Genomic DNA, 15,663 nt, shown 5'->3' on the forward strand with positions numbered 1-15,663 from the left:
AGACAGGAGATAGAGATGGGAGAGAGAGACGGGAGAGAGACAGGAGAGAGAGAGATGGGAGAGAGGAGAGAGAGACAGGAGAGAGAGAGACGGGAGAGAGATGGGAGAGACAGGAGAGAGAGACAGGAGAGAGACATGGGAGAGAGACAGGAGAGAGAGAGATGGGAGAGAGGAGAGAGAGACAGGAGAGAGAGACGGGAGAGAGAGACAGGAGAGAGAGACGGGAGAGAGAGATGGGAGAGAGAGACGGGAGAGAGAGATGGGAGAGAGAGACGGGAGAGAGACAGGAGAGAGAGAGATGGGAGAGAGGAGAGAGAGACAGGAGAGAGAGACAGGAGAGAGAGACGGGAGAGAGAGACAGGAGAGAGAGACGGGAGAGAGATGGGAGAGACAGGAGAGAGAGACAGGAGAAAGGGAGACGGGAGAGAGATGGGAGAGACAGGAGAGAGACGGGAGAGAGATGGGAGAGAGAGACAGGAGAGAGAGACGGGAGAGAGAGAGACAGGAGAGACAGGAGAGAGAGAAATGGGAGAGAGAGACAGGAGAGAGAGACGGGAGAGAGAGAGACGAGAGAGACGGGAGAGACAGGAGAGAGACGGGAGAGAGATGGGAGAGAGAGACAGGAGAGAGAGACGGGTGAGAGAGAGACAGGAGAGAGAGAGACGGGAGAGAGAGAGACAGGAGAGAGAGACAGGAGAGAGGGTGACGGGAGAGAGACAGGAGAGAGAGACAGGAGAGAGAGACGGGAGAGAGGGTGACGGGAGAGAGAGACAGGAGAGAGGGTGACGGGAGAGAGACAGGAGAGAGAGACAGGAGAGAGGGTGACGGGAGAGAGACAGGAGAGAGAGACAGGAGAGAGAGACAGGAGAGAGAGACAGGAGAGAGAGACGGGAGAGAGGGTGACGGGAGAGAGACAGGAGAGAGAGACAGGAGAGAGAGACAGGAGAGAGAGACGGGAGAGAGGGTGACGGGAGAGAGAGATGGGAGAGAGAGAGACAGGAGAGAGAGACAGGATGACATGCAGCAGATGTCCTGTCTCACATCAATACTGTCCTTTGATTTAAAATGGGATCCAGTCTGATATGATGCAGTTTGATTGATTACTGTAGAATTGATCAATAATACACTGGTTGCTATGGGAAACCGTGAACCGATTCTAATGAGACATTTTGATCGATGAATATGGTTTATTATAATTATGTAATTGTAGTATTTTAGTCTTTTTCAGAGTCTTCTGCACCCGACAACAAAGTTCTGGGGAAACACTGAATACTTTAAAGACATTTAAACACACTCAATATACACACACACATATATATATATATGTATATATATATATATATACACACACATATATATATATATATATAACTCTAACACTGAGGTGTTTCATCTGGTCCAATAAACAGATTCAACTGAAATACAACTGTATGACTATAGGAGGCCTGACTGTTGCATGATGGGAGTTAAAGGAAGCAGCAGGTTCAACAGTCTGACAACTTCCTGTTGAAATACAAAATGTTCAGGTTTTTAACCCCGACAGCAGGAGCTCTTCCTGTCTGTCTGTCTGTCTGTCTGTCTGTCTGTCTGTCTGTCTGTCTGTCTGCCTGTCTGTCTGTCCTCCACTCTCTGGGTCATGTGACCTGCAGGGAGTCCTGCAGACTCTCCAGCAGGAGACCAGAGTTTGATTTCTGGCAGAGACGCTTCCACAAAACCCGGTGTGGCGGCCGTCAGGCTTTTCAGGTGTGTTCAGACTCTTCAGGTGTGTTCAGACTGTTAAGGTGTGTTCAGACTCTTCAGGTGTGTTCAGACTGTTAAGGTGTGTTCAGACTCTTCAGGTGTGTTCAGACTCTTCAGGTGTGTTCAGACTGTTAAGGTGTGTTCAGACTCTTCAGGTGTGTTCAGACTCTTCAGGTGTGTTCAGACTCTTCAGGTGTGTTCAGACTGTTAAGGTGTGTTCAGACTCTTCAGGTGTGTTCAGACTCTTCAGGTGTGTTCAGACTCTTCAGGTGTGTTCAGACTGTTAAGGTGTGTTCAGACTCTTCAGGTGTGTTCAGACTCTTCAGATGTGTTCAGACTCTTCAGGTGCGTTCAGACTCTTCAGGTGCGTTCAGACTCTTCAGGTGCGTTCAGTCTGTTTCCTCTGCTGTTTGTAGTTTCCATTGAAAACGAACGAGTTCCTGCAGCTTCGCCGTCTGAACGACCTTCAGAGCCTTGTTCATAAAGCTCCGCGGTAACAGAACAGCGGCAAAATCTGCGACCCGGTAATTTAAACCGATTCATAAATTTACCACAGCTGTAAACACCGTGACGGAGCCACATTACCGCCGCGCTAACATCAGCCGCAGCCCGGGTGACAGCCAATCAAAACCAACATGCTAATTAAGCTGTACATATTTAACAGCTTGTCCACTCCTGTGCCGGTGTAGCGGACCAACAGACATCACGACGGCAGAGAAAACACAAATTCTCTCCCGCAGAACTCTGGATTCTGAGAGAAAGGTGCTGGAAAACAACCACACTGTTTGGAAAAAGCTCTTCTGTAAAGGAGCGTAAAAACTTATGGGACTCAAATGCAGAACATGTCAGTGCTTCTCTAACGTGAAAAAAACAACCCAAACTGTCAGAGACGTGGCAAGATGAGACGGGAACTGAGAAGAAGAAGAAGAAGAAGAAGAAGAAGAAGAAGAAGAAAGCTTCTGCAAACCACAGGGAGCCACAGCGCGCTGGAAACTAACTACTAACCCTAACACACAACTGACAGCCTAACACACAACTAACACACAACTGACACCCTAACACACAACTGACAGCCTAACACACAACTGACAGCCTAACACACAACTGACACCCTAACACACAACTGACAGCCTAACACACAACTGACAGCCCAACACACAGCTGGAGGGTGGTGAGTGGTGAACCCACAGACAGCGGGGAGGATTGGTGGAGTCGACGCGTCTCTGCTAAGTTTCAGCATCACTTCAGGTAAATGAACTCTGACCTCTGAACTCTGACCTCTGAACTCTGACCTCTGAACTCTGACCTCTGACCTCTGAACTGACTGTTCACTGGACAGTGTGAATCTGCACAACACACTGAAGTCATTTGGATTGTAGTTTGTAACGAGACGTTCCACAACACCGCCGCCCCGCGGACACCCGGCTCGTCCCGAGTCGATCCGCACCGATGGAAACTGCCTCTGAATCAGAGACGGGAACCGCTCCCTCTCATCCGGACTCAGACGGGGAACGCCGGCGCCCCTGACCCCCCGCCCCCCCCTGCCTCAGGAGACCAGGAGGGTCGACCCAGCAGGCGATGAACCAACTGAAGGAGGCAAACTATTTGTAGTTCAATAAAACGCTTAATCTGTTATGGAATCAGGCCGATATTACAAGTGCAGGCATGCAGCGACACACTGCAGGCTGTCAGCCTGTTAACGCTCTGCTGAATAATCCATCGGCACCAAAGACCCGGTCCACACCCGGTCCACACCCGGTCCACACCCGGTCCGCACCCGGTCCACACCCGGTCCACACCCGGTCCACACCCGGTCCACACCCGGCCTACACCCGGTCCACACCCGGTCCACACCCGGTCCACACCCGGCCTACACCCGGTCCACACCGATGCCTCGTAGAACGGAAACATGGTCAAGATCAAACTAGAAGAGGAAGAAAATGATTGTGAAACAATTTCTTTGCCTTTACTCTGGTGATTATTTATTTTTGACTTGAGCTTGAGTGACACCCAGGTGTCTCCATTTGTTTAATAATTATAATCTATGGAACTGAAATTTGTTGGCCACAAATGTAAGAAATTAATGAAAGGGGAAAATAAAGAAATAAAATGCCGCACATGTGAAAGTTGTCAAATCAGTCGGCTAAGTCCTGTAAGTCTTTTGTTTTGTCGTCCTGCTGGCGTCCGGCTCTCCTTCCTCGCTCTCCTCATCATCACATCCAGCTGCAGGAACATCTGCAGCCAGACTGTGGAGCATGCAGCTAACCCCCCCCTCCCCCCCCTCTCTCTATTATGCTGCAAGTTGAGCGTTCAGCCCGGTTCTGTCTCTCGGTTCCGTCTGTCTCCCGGTTCTGTCTCCCGGTTCTGTCTCTCGGTTCTGTCTCTGTCTCCCGGTTCCGTCTCTCAGTTCCGTCTCTCAATTCCGTCTCCCGGTTCCGTCTCCCGGTTCCGTCTCCTGTCAGCTCCATGTCTCATGAAGGACAGGTGGAAGGTGTCGGCTCTTAATCCATAACCAAATTCACCTTGAAACACAGTTTGAAGTCTTTATGTTGCACATAAATGACAGACCTGATGATGTGTGACAATAAAACACTCATCCTATAACCACACAGCATCATTTAAAAAAAACAAAACTGACCCAGCAACCATCATGGCTGTCAAAGAGCTGGAGACCCGACAGGCGAACGAGTCGTGGAGCAGGTCAGGTCGCTCACATCAGCAGGCGACTTGGACTTTATGGAATGAAATGATTTGTGGTTTCTGAACGCTGCTTCGGGTCTCTGGTGGGTTCAGTCTACAGCTCCCAACACTTTGGAGAAACCTGCCATTGTGAAAAAATCCCTCAGCAGATCTTGGAAACCAGATGGAGTCAGAGCGGCCGTGAAGCGGGACACACATCTGGACAGAGGACCGACTCGCCCTCAACTCACACCGACAGTGTTCTGAAATGAACCAGTTGCATGGAAATGTTAACCAGCTGTCACTAACACTAACACCAACACAGGGCCACAGAGTCCAGTTCTTCCTCTAGCGGCAGAGAAGCTGAATTGTATTTCTGTTTGATCTGAATCGCCTTCTTGTGTCCTCATCTGTAACACCGAACTTAGACTAAATTACGAGGCTCTAATGGATCTAATGAGATATTAGCTGGTTAAATAGAGGTTAGAAAAATGGGATCCAACAGATCACCCCCCCCTCAGCCATATGTTAACGTTAGCACATTAGCCAGTTAGCTAGAGTTAGCTCAGCTTATTTGCAGGTTGAACTGGCTGCAGAGGAACACTGAACAGACATTTCATCAGTCGATCTTCTCATTCAAAACAACCTGCTGAGATCAGAGGAGATCAGAGGAGATCAGAGGAGATCAGTGGAGATCAGTGGAGATCAGAGGAGACGGAGGGAAACAAGAAGCGACTCTGAGCTGCAGGCCGGTCACCAGCTACAGGTTTAATATCAGATCAACAACAGTAGAAAAACAGAGCAGAGCTACAGACAAAAGAAGAAGAAGAGTAGGAAATCCAACAGCATCAACAGGCTCTTTAAAATAATTCCTCTGTACAGTATTTACACACACACACACACACACACATACACCCACACACACACACACACAGTACAGCAACACACTGAGGAGGAGGGGGGAGGAGCTTCTCCAGTTTCAGTCAGTGGCATCAGTCAGAACGCTGCGCTCTGATTGGTCCTCCTCCCTCCAGACTGGATTTCCTGTGAAGCCGAACCGCTTCCAGGTGAAGGTGTGACAACTTCCTGTAGAGTCACTGTCTCCGGTCCTCAGACAGGTCAGAGGTCACGGGAGGGGAGAGGTCAGAGGTCATGGTGGGTTGGGGGGCACCATAGGTCAGAGGTCATGGTGGGGGTGGGGCACAGTGGGGTCAGAGGGCGTCGCCGAAACGTGACGATGACAGAAAACAAAGTGACAGTTCCGGTCAGTTCCGGTCCCCCCCCGCCCCAACCAGGACCATCTGATGTTTCTCCAGGTCGGATCTCCAAACACCAGATGCACTTTGCCCTCAGTCTGTGAACAAAACCTCCGATCTGCAGCCCAACGGGCCGACGGTACCGCCAGAACCAGAGGAACCTGCAGAACCAGAGGAACCTGCAGAACCTTCCACCCTCCTGGAGTCTCAGCGGTCCAGCGCGGGGCGGAGCGGCCGGCTGGACGTCCAGGCAGAGAAATCAAACGTACACAAACACCATTGAACTGATGTTGAAACAGAAACGCTCCTCATGTGATCCGGTCACATGACTGCAGGTCGGTACAGGTCGGCCAATCAGGTGTCCCTGTGGAAGGGGGAGAAGACGGCATTGGTTAATCTGACAGCCAAACAGGAAACAGATTGTTTTATTCATGTTCCTGTTTCTGATTGGTTAGATATCATGTGACTGTTTCACATCCCATAATGCTGTGAGTCAAACCTGTCATTCCTGTTCTTTCACTTGTATTTCTAGTCAATATATTCTATATTCTCATGGTGGAACTGTCAGTTTGTTCTTGTTTATATTCTGTTTTGACTCATGGATCAATAAAGTTTCATCTGCTGTCTGCATGTTCTGATCCGTTTATCTTCCTCCTTCAGTTGTTTGTCCAGGTGAACGATGATCTTTGACCTCTGGTGGCAGCAAGTCTCAGAGAACTGACACTCCAGCTACAGGAAACCTCCCAAAACACAAGGGATTATGGGTAGAAGGAGACAGAAAGCCTAGCAGAACAAAATGTCTGGACTGATGCTCATATTCAGGTACGTCAGCCTGCAGGCTTCGTCTCAGCCAATCACTGCAGCCGCTCATCTCGCTACCTGAGCTTCAACCAGACATGAAGAACCAGTCAGTGAACTGAGCTGAGCGGCTGTGGTGATTGGCTGGAATGAAAACCTGCATGAACCGGAGGTGTGTTCCATTTGGCCAAAATGCATCCTCTCCTCCATCCTCGTCTCCTCGTTGACCCGGCATCCAAAAATGAGCCACCATCTTTAAGGATGTTACAGCAGACAGACGAAGGATCCTTCATGTCTCCTCGCCTCCTTCCTCCAATGAGGTCGGAGGAGACTCAGGTGTTTCCTCCATATGGGAATACTGACTGAAGACTGATCCAAACCTCAGATCTAAACCTCAGATCCAAACCTCAGATCCAAACCTCAGATCCAAACTGTCAGATCCAAACCTCAGATCCAAACCTCAGATCCAAACTGTCAGAACTAAACCTCAGATCCAAACTGTCAGAACTAAACCTCAGATCTAAACCTCAGATCCAAACTGTCAGATCCAAACTGTCAGAACTAAACCTCAGATCCAAACTGTCAGAACTAAACCTCAGATCTAAACCTCAGATCCAAACTGTCAGAACTAAACCTCAGATCTAAACCTCAGATCCAAACCTCAGATCCAAACCTCAGATCCAAACTGTCAGAACTAAACCTCAGATCCAAACCTCAGATCCAAACTGTCAGAACTAAACCTCAGATCCAAACCTCAGATCCAAACTGTCAGAACTAAACCTCAGATCCAAACCTCAGATCTAAACCTCAGATCCAAACCTCAGATCCAAACTGTCAGAACTAAACCTCAGATCCAAACTGTCAGAACTAAACCTCAGATCCAAACCTCAGATCCAAACTGTCAGAACTAAACCTCAGATCCAAACCTCAGATCCAAACCTCAGATCCAAACTGTCAGAACTAAACCTCAGATCTAAACCTCAGATCTAAACCTCAGATTCAAACTGTCAGAACTAAACCTCAGATCCAAACTGTCAGAACTAAACCTCAGATCCAAACCTCAGATCCAAACTGTCAGAACTAAACCTCAGATCCAAACCTCAGATCCAAACCTCAGATCCAAACTGTCAGAACTAAACCTCAGATCCAAACCTCAGATCCAAACTGTCAGAACTAAACCTCAGATCTAAACCTCAGATCCAAACTGTCAGATCCAAACTGTCAGAACTAAACCTCAGATCCAAACTGTCAGATCTAAACCTCAGATCCAAACTGTCAGAACTAAACCTCAGATCCAAACTGTCAGATCTAAACCTCAGATCCAAACTATCAGAACTAAACCTCAGATCCAAACTGTCAGACCTAAACCTCAGATCCAAACTGTCAGATCTAAACCTCAGATCCAAACTGTCAGATCTAAACCTCAGATCCAAACTGTCAGATCTAAACCTCAGATCCAAACTGTCAGAACTAAACCTCAGATCTAAACCTCAGATCCAAACTGTCAGATCCAAACTGTCAGAACTAAACTTCAGATCCAAACTGTCAGAACTAAACCTCAGATCCAAACTGTCAGATCCAAACCTCAGATCCAAACTGTCAGATCTAAACCTCAGATCCAAACTGTCAGAACTAAACTTCAGATCCAAACTGTCAGAACTAAACCTCAGATCTAAACCTCAGATCCAAACTGTCAGATCCAAACTGTCAGAACTAAACCTCAGATCCAAACTGTCAGAACTAAACCTCAGATCCAAACCTCAGATCCAAACCTCAGATCCAAACTGTCAGAACTAAACCTCAGATCCAAACCTCAGATCCAAACCTCAGATCCAAACTGTCAGAACTAAACCTCAGATCCAAACTGTCAGAACTAAACCTCAGATCTAAACCTCAGATCCAAACTGTCAGATCCAAACTGTCAGAACTAAACCTCAGATCCAAACTGTCAGAACTAAACCTCAGATCCAAACCTCAGATCCAAACTGTCAGAACTAAACCTCAGATCCAAACCTCAGATCCAAACCTCAGATCCAAACTGTCAGAACTAAACCTCAGATCCAAACCTCAGATCCAAACTGTCAGAACTAAACCTCAGATCCAAACCTCAGATCTAAACCTCAGATCCAAACCTCAGATCCAAACTGTCAGAACTAAACCTCAGATCCAAACCTCAGATCCAAACCTCAGATCCAAACTGTCAGAACTAAACCTCAGATCCAAACCTCAGATCCAAACTGTCAGATCCAAACCTCAGATCCAAACCTCAGATCCAAACCTCAGATCCAAACTGTCAGAACTAAACCTCAGATCTAAACTATCAGAACTAAACCTCAGATCCAAACTGTCAGATCTAAACCTCAGATCCAAACTGTCAGAACTAAACCTCAGATCTAAACCTCAGATCCAAACTGTCAGATCTAAACCTCAGATCCAAACTGTCAGAACTAAACTTCAGATCCAAACTGTCAGATCTAAACCTCAGATCCAAACTATCAGAACTAAACCTCAGATCCAAACTGTCAGATCTAAACCTCAGATCCAAACTGTCAGATCTAAACCTCAGATCCAAACTGTCAGAACTAAACCTCAGATCCAAACTGTCAGAACTAAACTTCAGATCCAAACTGTCAGATCTAAACCTCAGATCCAAACTATCAGAACTAAACCTCAGATCCAAACTGTCAGATCTAAACCTCAGATCCAAACTGTCAGATCTAAACCTCAGATCCAAACTGTCAGAAATGTGTAGAAAACGACAGATAAAATCCAGCTGTGAGTCCTTGATTTTTCTCTCAGTCTGTCTTCATCTTTATGTGAATTGCGTTTGTTTGCCATGGAATTTCTCCAGGGAGAATAAATTCTAACTAAACCTCATTAAGAGCAATTCATTGTGTATTTTGCACATTATGTTCTTACAGCTACAGCTGTGGTCATGTAGGAGAATAAAAAGAATCAAACTGTGGTCAGTGCAGGTGAGATCAGACAGCTGCTGGTGAGATCAGACAGCTGCTGGTGAGATCAGACAGCTGCAGGTGAGATCAGACAGCTGCAGGTGAGATCAGACAGCTGCAGGTGAGATCAGACAGCTGCAGGTGAGATCAGACAGCTGCTGGTGAGATCAGACAGCTGCAGGTGAGATCAGACAGCTGCAGGTGAGATCAGACAGCTGCTGGTGAGATCAGACAGCTGCAGGTGAGATCAGACAGCTGCAGGTGAGATCAGACAGCTGCTGGTCATCCGACCCGAGTCAGAAGTATAAAGTCGACAGTAACAGACTCACAGCAGGAGTTCTGCCTCCATGAGGAAGACGAGGCTCGTTGGGACGAAGATGAATCCATTAATCTGAACGTTGTGAATCGTTTCTATGTGATAAAACTGACAGCTGTGATCATGGAGGGGAAGGAGGTTCTGTGGGCGGAGCCTCAAACGGCACGCCAACATGGCCGTGCGAGGACGTTCCTCCTCCTCGCAGGAGACGCGAGGAGACGAGGAAGCAAGGAGACGAGGAAGCAAGGAGAAATCGTTACCAAATGGAACGCACCCCGGGATTGGACAGCAGGAAGTGTTTGATCTGAGCCAACGAGGCCGAGGAGGGAGGGAGTGTGTGTGCGTGTGTGTGTGTGTGTGTGCGTGCGTGTGTGTGTGTGCGTGTGTGTGTGTGTGCGTGCGTGCGTGTGAGCGCGCGTGTGTGCGTGGCGCTTACCAGTCTCACCTCCGGGCGGGGGGGTACATGGAGGGGGCGGAGGCTTGCTGACTGGCGACGATGGCGGAGGAGGAGAGACCTGCAGGAAAGAGCCAATCATCAGCTCAGATACTTCCAATATGGCTGACATTTGAGAGTTATGGACAATATTCTGTCAAAACAAATCATCTTTCTTATCTGCAGCTTGGAGAAACGAAACCAAACTTCAGACTTTTTAATGTGACCTGGAACTGAATTTAAGACCAGTTTAAAAACCCAAATAAAGAACATGATGATGAATGTTTTTTCAAACTATAAATGAGCAGAATAAGGAAAAGGACATCAGAAAAATAAGAGTGTTAAAGAGTAAAAACCAACAGCAGTTCAGTTCCTCTTTCCACCAGCAGGTGGCAGGATTCAGATTTAGTTCCTCATCAATATCTTCAGTCTGATGTTCAACATCAGCAGTTAGTTAACCCTAACCCTGCTCAACCTGCCTCTTCTTCTACTGCAGTTAGTGATTTACTATGTTTCCCAGAATGCCTTTCAACAACCTCCAGAGAAGGGGCAGGAACCTGCTGCATTCAGCTGTGGGTTATAAATGAAGGTGGAGAGAGAGATACCAAAGTAAGAACAAGAGAGTTTTTCCAGTCTATAAAAAGTGAGTCTCTCCTTCCTCCACCCAGCCTGTCTCTCTGCTGCAGTGCATTCTGGTCTCTCTCCTGCTGCTGCAGTGCATTCTGGTCTCTCTCCTGCTCCTGTGGTGGAGAAACTGGTCTCTCTCCTCTTCTACGATGGATTTTTCCCTGTATGACTGTTGAACGTCTCTTGGTGCAAAATGGCGGCTCTAGAAAGAAGCCCTCGCTCTTTGATTCTGAGGGACTGACACCAAAACCTGACGTTTACCGCTGATGTTTTACATCCTGAAACATTTTCTCATATCAAACTCCACTGGAGCTGCTGGAAACATCTGGAGGTGACGTCACCTCGTCTACGATTGGCCGGTTATCCACCAAGAAGAAAAACACAACAAACTACTGAATGGAGCCAGAGATGAAAAGAACATCAACAGCTGATTTAACAGTTAAAGAGTTTTAGTATCCTGGTTCCAGACTCCTGAATCAATCCTCCACTCTTCAGATTCGGTCAAAGTCTGGTGTTTCTCTATTCAATGGCGATTTCTAGCTTGGAAAAACGATCGAGCCAATCAGAGCCTTTATGGGCGGGACTAAAGTTTGAACCGTTCGTGTGACCGTTTTTCATTGGTGTTTCGGCAGAATAGATTTGTTGAAATCACCTCCTTAACCAACAGGTTGTCTTTGCAAAGACAATATTTTAGCCCAAATGGACGAACATTCTTGGTCAGTCGGTAAATGTCAGATACGTCGTCACTAGTGATCGGTTCGGGGAAAACCGACCCCCCCACACAGAAAACGGCTAACGAGGAGGAAATCTCAGTTGAATGATGGAGTGGAACCAGATGGAGGTTCAGGCTGAACACCAGGACAGGGATTTAGGGTTTTTTCCTTTAATCTGAACACCATTACCATATATGGTGTGTCAGCCTTACCTGAGGCGTAGGACAGGTCGTACTGTCCGGACAGCAGCGGGTATCCCAGGTGATGATGGGACGGCAGGATGCGTTGAGACGGCGAGGATCGCGGCCGGTCGGCCTCCCTCTCCCTGTCTCTCTCTCTCTCCCGGTCTCTCTCTCTCTCCCGGTCTCTCTCTCTCTCCCGGTCGTGGGCGATCTTGTCCTGGATGGACGGGGATTTGCTCTTGTACTGGCTGGCGTGTTGCTGCAGAAGCTCCAGGGCTTTGGCCTCGCCGGCCGGCTTCCCAGTGGGGCTGGACCTGGACGGCTTCTCCCCCTCCTCCCCCGCCAGCTTCCCTCCGTACGGCGAGAAGGAGTAACCTGTCGACAGGTAGGAGCCTGGGGACAGAGGAGAAACACGTCAACTGGCGCTCCGTCGATTACATCATCTGACCGTCTGACCATCAGTCAGCTGACCGAACAGCTGAGGTTGGAAGGAACATCGTCAACATGTTTCCTGTTTTTCCATGTTAAAACTGTCTCCCCCCCCCCAGCAGTCTGACAGACTGATCACATGACGCATGTAGGAGGCGGGGCAACGCGAACAGTTTCTGATGAAGCAAAGCGAAGCGCCTGCTGCGCTTTGTGTTAAAAACAATAAAAATCCAAGATAAAAAGTTCTATCTCTAGCTTTCCTCCAATAATAGCTTTAATAATAGCTTTCCTCTAATAATAATAATAAATGTTAATATTCTTATTATCATCAGGATAAAGGTTATTCAACTTGTTCTTACCAGGGTTTGGGTTATTATTTATTGATTATTATTAGTGATCTTGTTCTTTTTTTATTTAGCCTTTATTTTACCAGGAAGTCCCACTGAGATTCAAAATCTCTTTCCAAGGGAGAGCTGGCAGCAGGGGGTTGGACAAGAAAACATACAGTAGAAAATACAAAGATAGGAAAATATGTACAATAAAAAAAGATCACACTTTAGATCAGAAACAGCGCACATCTTGCATAGACTCTGGATAATTAGTTTGAACTGGTTTAGGGGAATAAAATGGTGAGCTGGAGCTTTGACTGGAGGTTGTTCAGGAACTTTTCACCAACAGTTTGATTCTGGGAACTTTAAGAAGAATGTAGGACTGTGATCTTAGTCAATTTATTTATATAGTACCATTCATACATAGGCTGAAACTCAAAGTGCTTTACATAAAATAGGTTGATTAAACAATAAATGGGTTAAAACCATTACACAAAGTTACATTCAAAATCTCATTAAAATTAAACTAAAATAGTCCAGCACAGGAAAGACCTTCTATGCCAATGACAACATTTAAAAAATCCTCCTAAGCCAATTTGCTCAGGACCACTAGAATTACAAACTCATAAAATGACAAGAAAAACAATAAAATTAAAAGCCAAGTTAAAAAGAGTTTTGAGCCTGACACAGTTTGGGGCGTAACTGCAGAACGCTGCATCCCGATCAACAAGATCTGACCTGAGGCTGTGCAGGACCTGAGGCAGTAAAGGACCTGCAACATGGGCCGGGCCTAAGCTGCCAAGGGCTTTGGAAACAAGTAAAAGGACTTTAAATCCTAAAAGCCACAGGGAGCCAGTGGAGTGCAGATAGATCTGGAGTGATGTGTTTGAGTCCAGCAGCAGAGTTCTGGATCAGCTGTAGTCTGTCAACTGACTGTTTAGGCTCAGTAAAAAGCACATTGCAATAATCTAGTCTGCCTGATATGAAGACATGGATGTAAGTTTCTCAGCATCTTGCCGGGTTAGGAATGACCGTAACCTGGCAACATTTCTGAGATGAAAAAATGATGTCTGTGTCAGCTTGTTTATGTGGAGAGTAAAACTGAAGTCAAAGTCTAAGATAACACCCAGACTTGTTACTTCACAAGTCAGATTCCCAAGTCTGCTGAAGAGCTCCTCCCTCTTGGAGTATTTCAGTTTTATCTTCATTTAGTTTCAGGGGGTTATTACTCATCCATTTATTGATTGCAAACAGGCAGCAGGTCAGGGAACTTAAGGCGTCTGCATCTGCCGGCTCAAAAGAGACATACAGCTGTGTGTCATCAGCATAACATTAACATTAACATTAACATCATGCTCTCTGATGACATCACCAGGGAAGCACATCCAGCGAGAAGAGTAGCGAACCAGGACAGAGGGAAATGTCATACCTGTCTGGTGCATGATCCACAAGACTAACAAAGAATTTCCTCCCAGTAAAATATGAACGGAACCACTTCAGACCACAAGCAGAAAAACCCAGTTTTCCAGGCGATTCATGAGAATATTGTGATCGATTGTGTCCAAGGCTGCACTACGATCTAGAAGAGCTAGAACTGAGACTTTATTTGAATCAACACCAAGTCTCAGATCATTAACTATTTTGGTGGAGCAGTCTCTGTGCTGTGATTGGCTCTAAAACCTGACACTTCTCCAGTATATCATTTTCATTTAGAAAGTTGGTCTACTGATACCTTACCCTGGCATCTTACTTATAAAGGGAAGATTAGATTTGAGCCTGTAGTTACTCTACTGTCTAAATTAGACTTCTTCAGTAGAAGCTTCACAACAGCAGTTTTGAATCTCTAGTGTTTATAATTATCATGACAGAGTTGGAGTTTCTGTTAAAGAGTTTCTTAAAAAATACAGCAGGAAGGGGATCAGGAACCTTACAAAGTTCTTGAACAGAGATCCTGGTGAAGTTATTCATAGCAGCCTGACTTCTGGTGGACTGACAGTAGAGGTCAGTAGAGTCTGTAACAACTTCAGCTCTGATAGTTGTAGTTTTGTTATTTAAACATTTTGCAAATTCTTCAATTTTTTTAGTAGAGGCTTGGCTGAGAAAATGAGCGGCGTTGACAGGATTTAGCACTAAGGTGGTGCACACATTCAGCGATCCAGCGCTGTCTAATAGAACAGGGGCAACAGAATGAAGAAGAGGGCAACAAAATGAAGAAGAGGGCAATATAATAAAGAAGAGGGCAATAGAATGAAGAATAGGGCAATAGAATAAAGAATAGGGCAATAGAATGAAGAATAGGGCAATAGAATAAAGAAGAGGGCAATAGAATGAAGAATAGGGCAATAGAATAAAGAATAGGGCAATAGAATGAAGAACAGGGCAATAGAATAAAGAAGAGGGCAATAGAATGAAGAATAGGGCAATAGAATGAAGAATAGGGCAATAGAATGAAGAATAGGGCAATAGAATAAAGAAGAGGGCAATAGAATGAAGAATAGGGCAATAGAATAAGCTAGGTTTTTATTTTAGAAACAAATCCTGCTTTTCTTATGCTGCCAGGAAAAAATTGGTTGAGGCTACGTTCCTTCCCTTGCTTGACTCTGGCGATCTGTGTACATGCACGCCTCTGCCCAGAGCTTTCATTGGCTGGACACTGTGCACCACAGCGCTCTGAGGTTTGTCACAGGCTGCAAAGCTCTCACTCACCATTGCACCTATATGCCAGAGTTCAGTGGCCTTCATTGGCCTTGCACAGACTTACTCATTGGTACATATTTATTTATAAGTCCATCCTTGGTCTGCTCCCCTCTTACCTTTGTGGGTATATCTCACTCAAAACTAGTAATTATTGTTTGCGCTCAAATGACACCCTCTTACTGTCCGTCCCTAAGGTTCGCACTGAATTTGGCAAACGGGCCTTTATGTCCTCCGCCCCTGCAGCCTGGAACCACTTGCAGACAGATTTGCAGCTAGATGAGCTGATCCCGATTAGGGCATCCAAAAATGTAGTGAAGGGTTTGGAGGCAAATTCAATTGGAATTTGTAATTGCTTCCTTAGCTAGACCCGTTTCCTCCTGTCTGTCTTTTAGGCGTATGACTCTGTGAGTTGCTACTGTATGTTTTGTTTTATGTGCTTTTAATCCTTGCTTGTATGTTGTTTGAAAATCTGTATTGCTGCTATCTTGGCCAGGGCTCCCTCGAAAAAGA

The 15,663-nt window shown here is 46.3% G+C and overlaps 1 protein-coding gene across 2 annotated transcripts in view; it reads right to left on the minus strand.

Moving 5' to 3' along the window:
* Positions 1-5,180: 5,180 nt before the first annotated feature.
* The window catches only part of znf609a (zinc finger protein 609a), a 40,521-nt gene continuing 30,038 nt past the window's right edge, over positions 5,181-15,663 (minus strand). The window contains exons 7-9 of one of the 2 annotated variants that reach the window (XM_071905479.2): positions 11,729-12,091; positions 10,189-10,258; positions 5,181-6,039 (exon numbers count right to left, since the gene is read on the minus strand). In XM_071905479.2, the coding sequence (XP_071761580.2) occupies positions 6,030-6,039; positions 10,189-10,258; positions 11,729-12,091 (443 nt within the window). In that variant the 3' untranslated portion in view covers positions 5,181-6,029. Of the gene's footprint in view, positions 6,040-10,179; positions 10,259-11,728; positions 12,092-15,663 lie in introns of both variants that reach the window. The other variant, XM_071905480.2, reaches the window with a different exon arrangement.

This window comes from Centroberyx gerrardi, chromosome 4 (genome assembly GCF_048128805.1).
Source record: "Centroberyx gerrardi isolate f3 chromosome 4, fCenGer3.hap1.cur.20231027, whole genome shotgun sequence".
In the NCBI taxonomy this organism is placed as follows: domain Eukaryota; kingdom Metazoa; phylum Chordata; class Actinopteri; order Beryciformes; family Berycidae; genus Centroberyx; species Centroberyx gerrardi.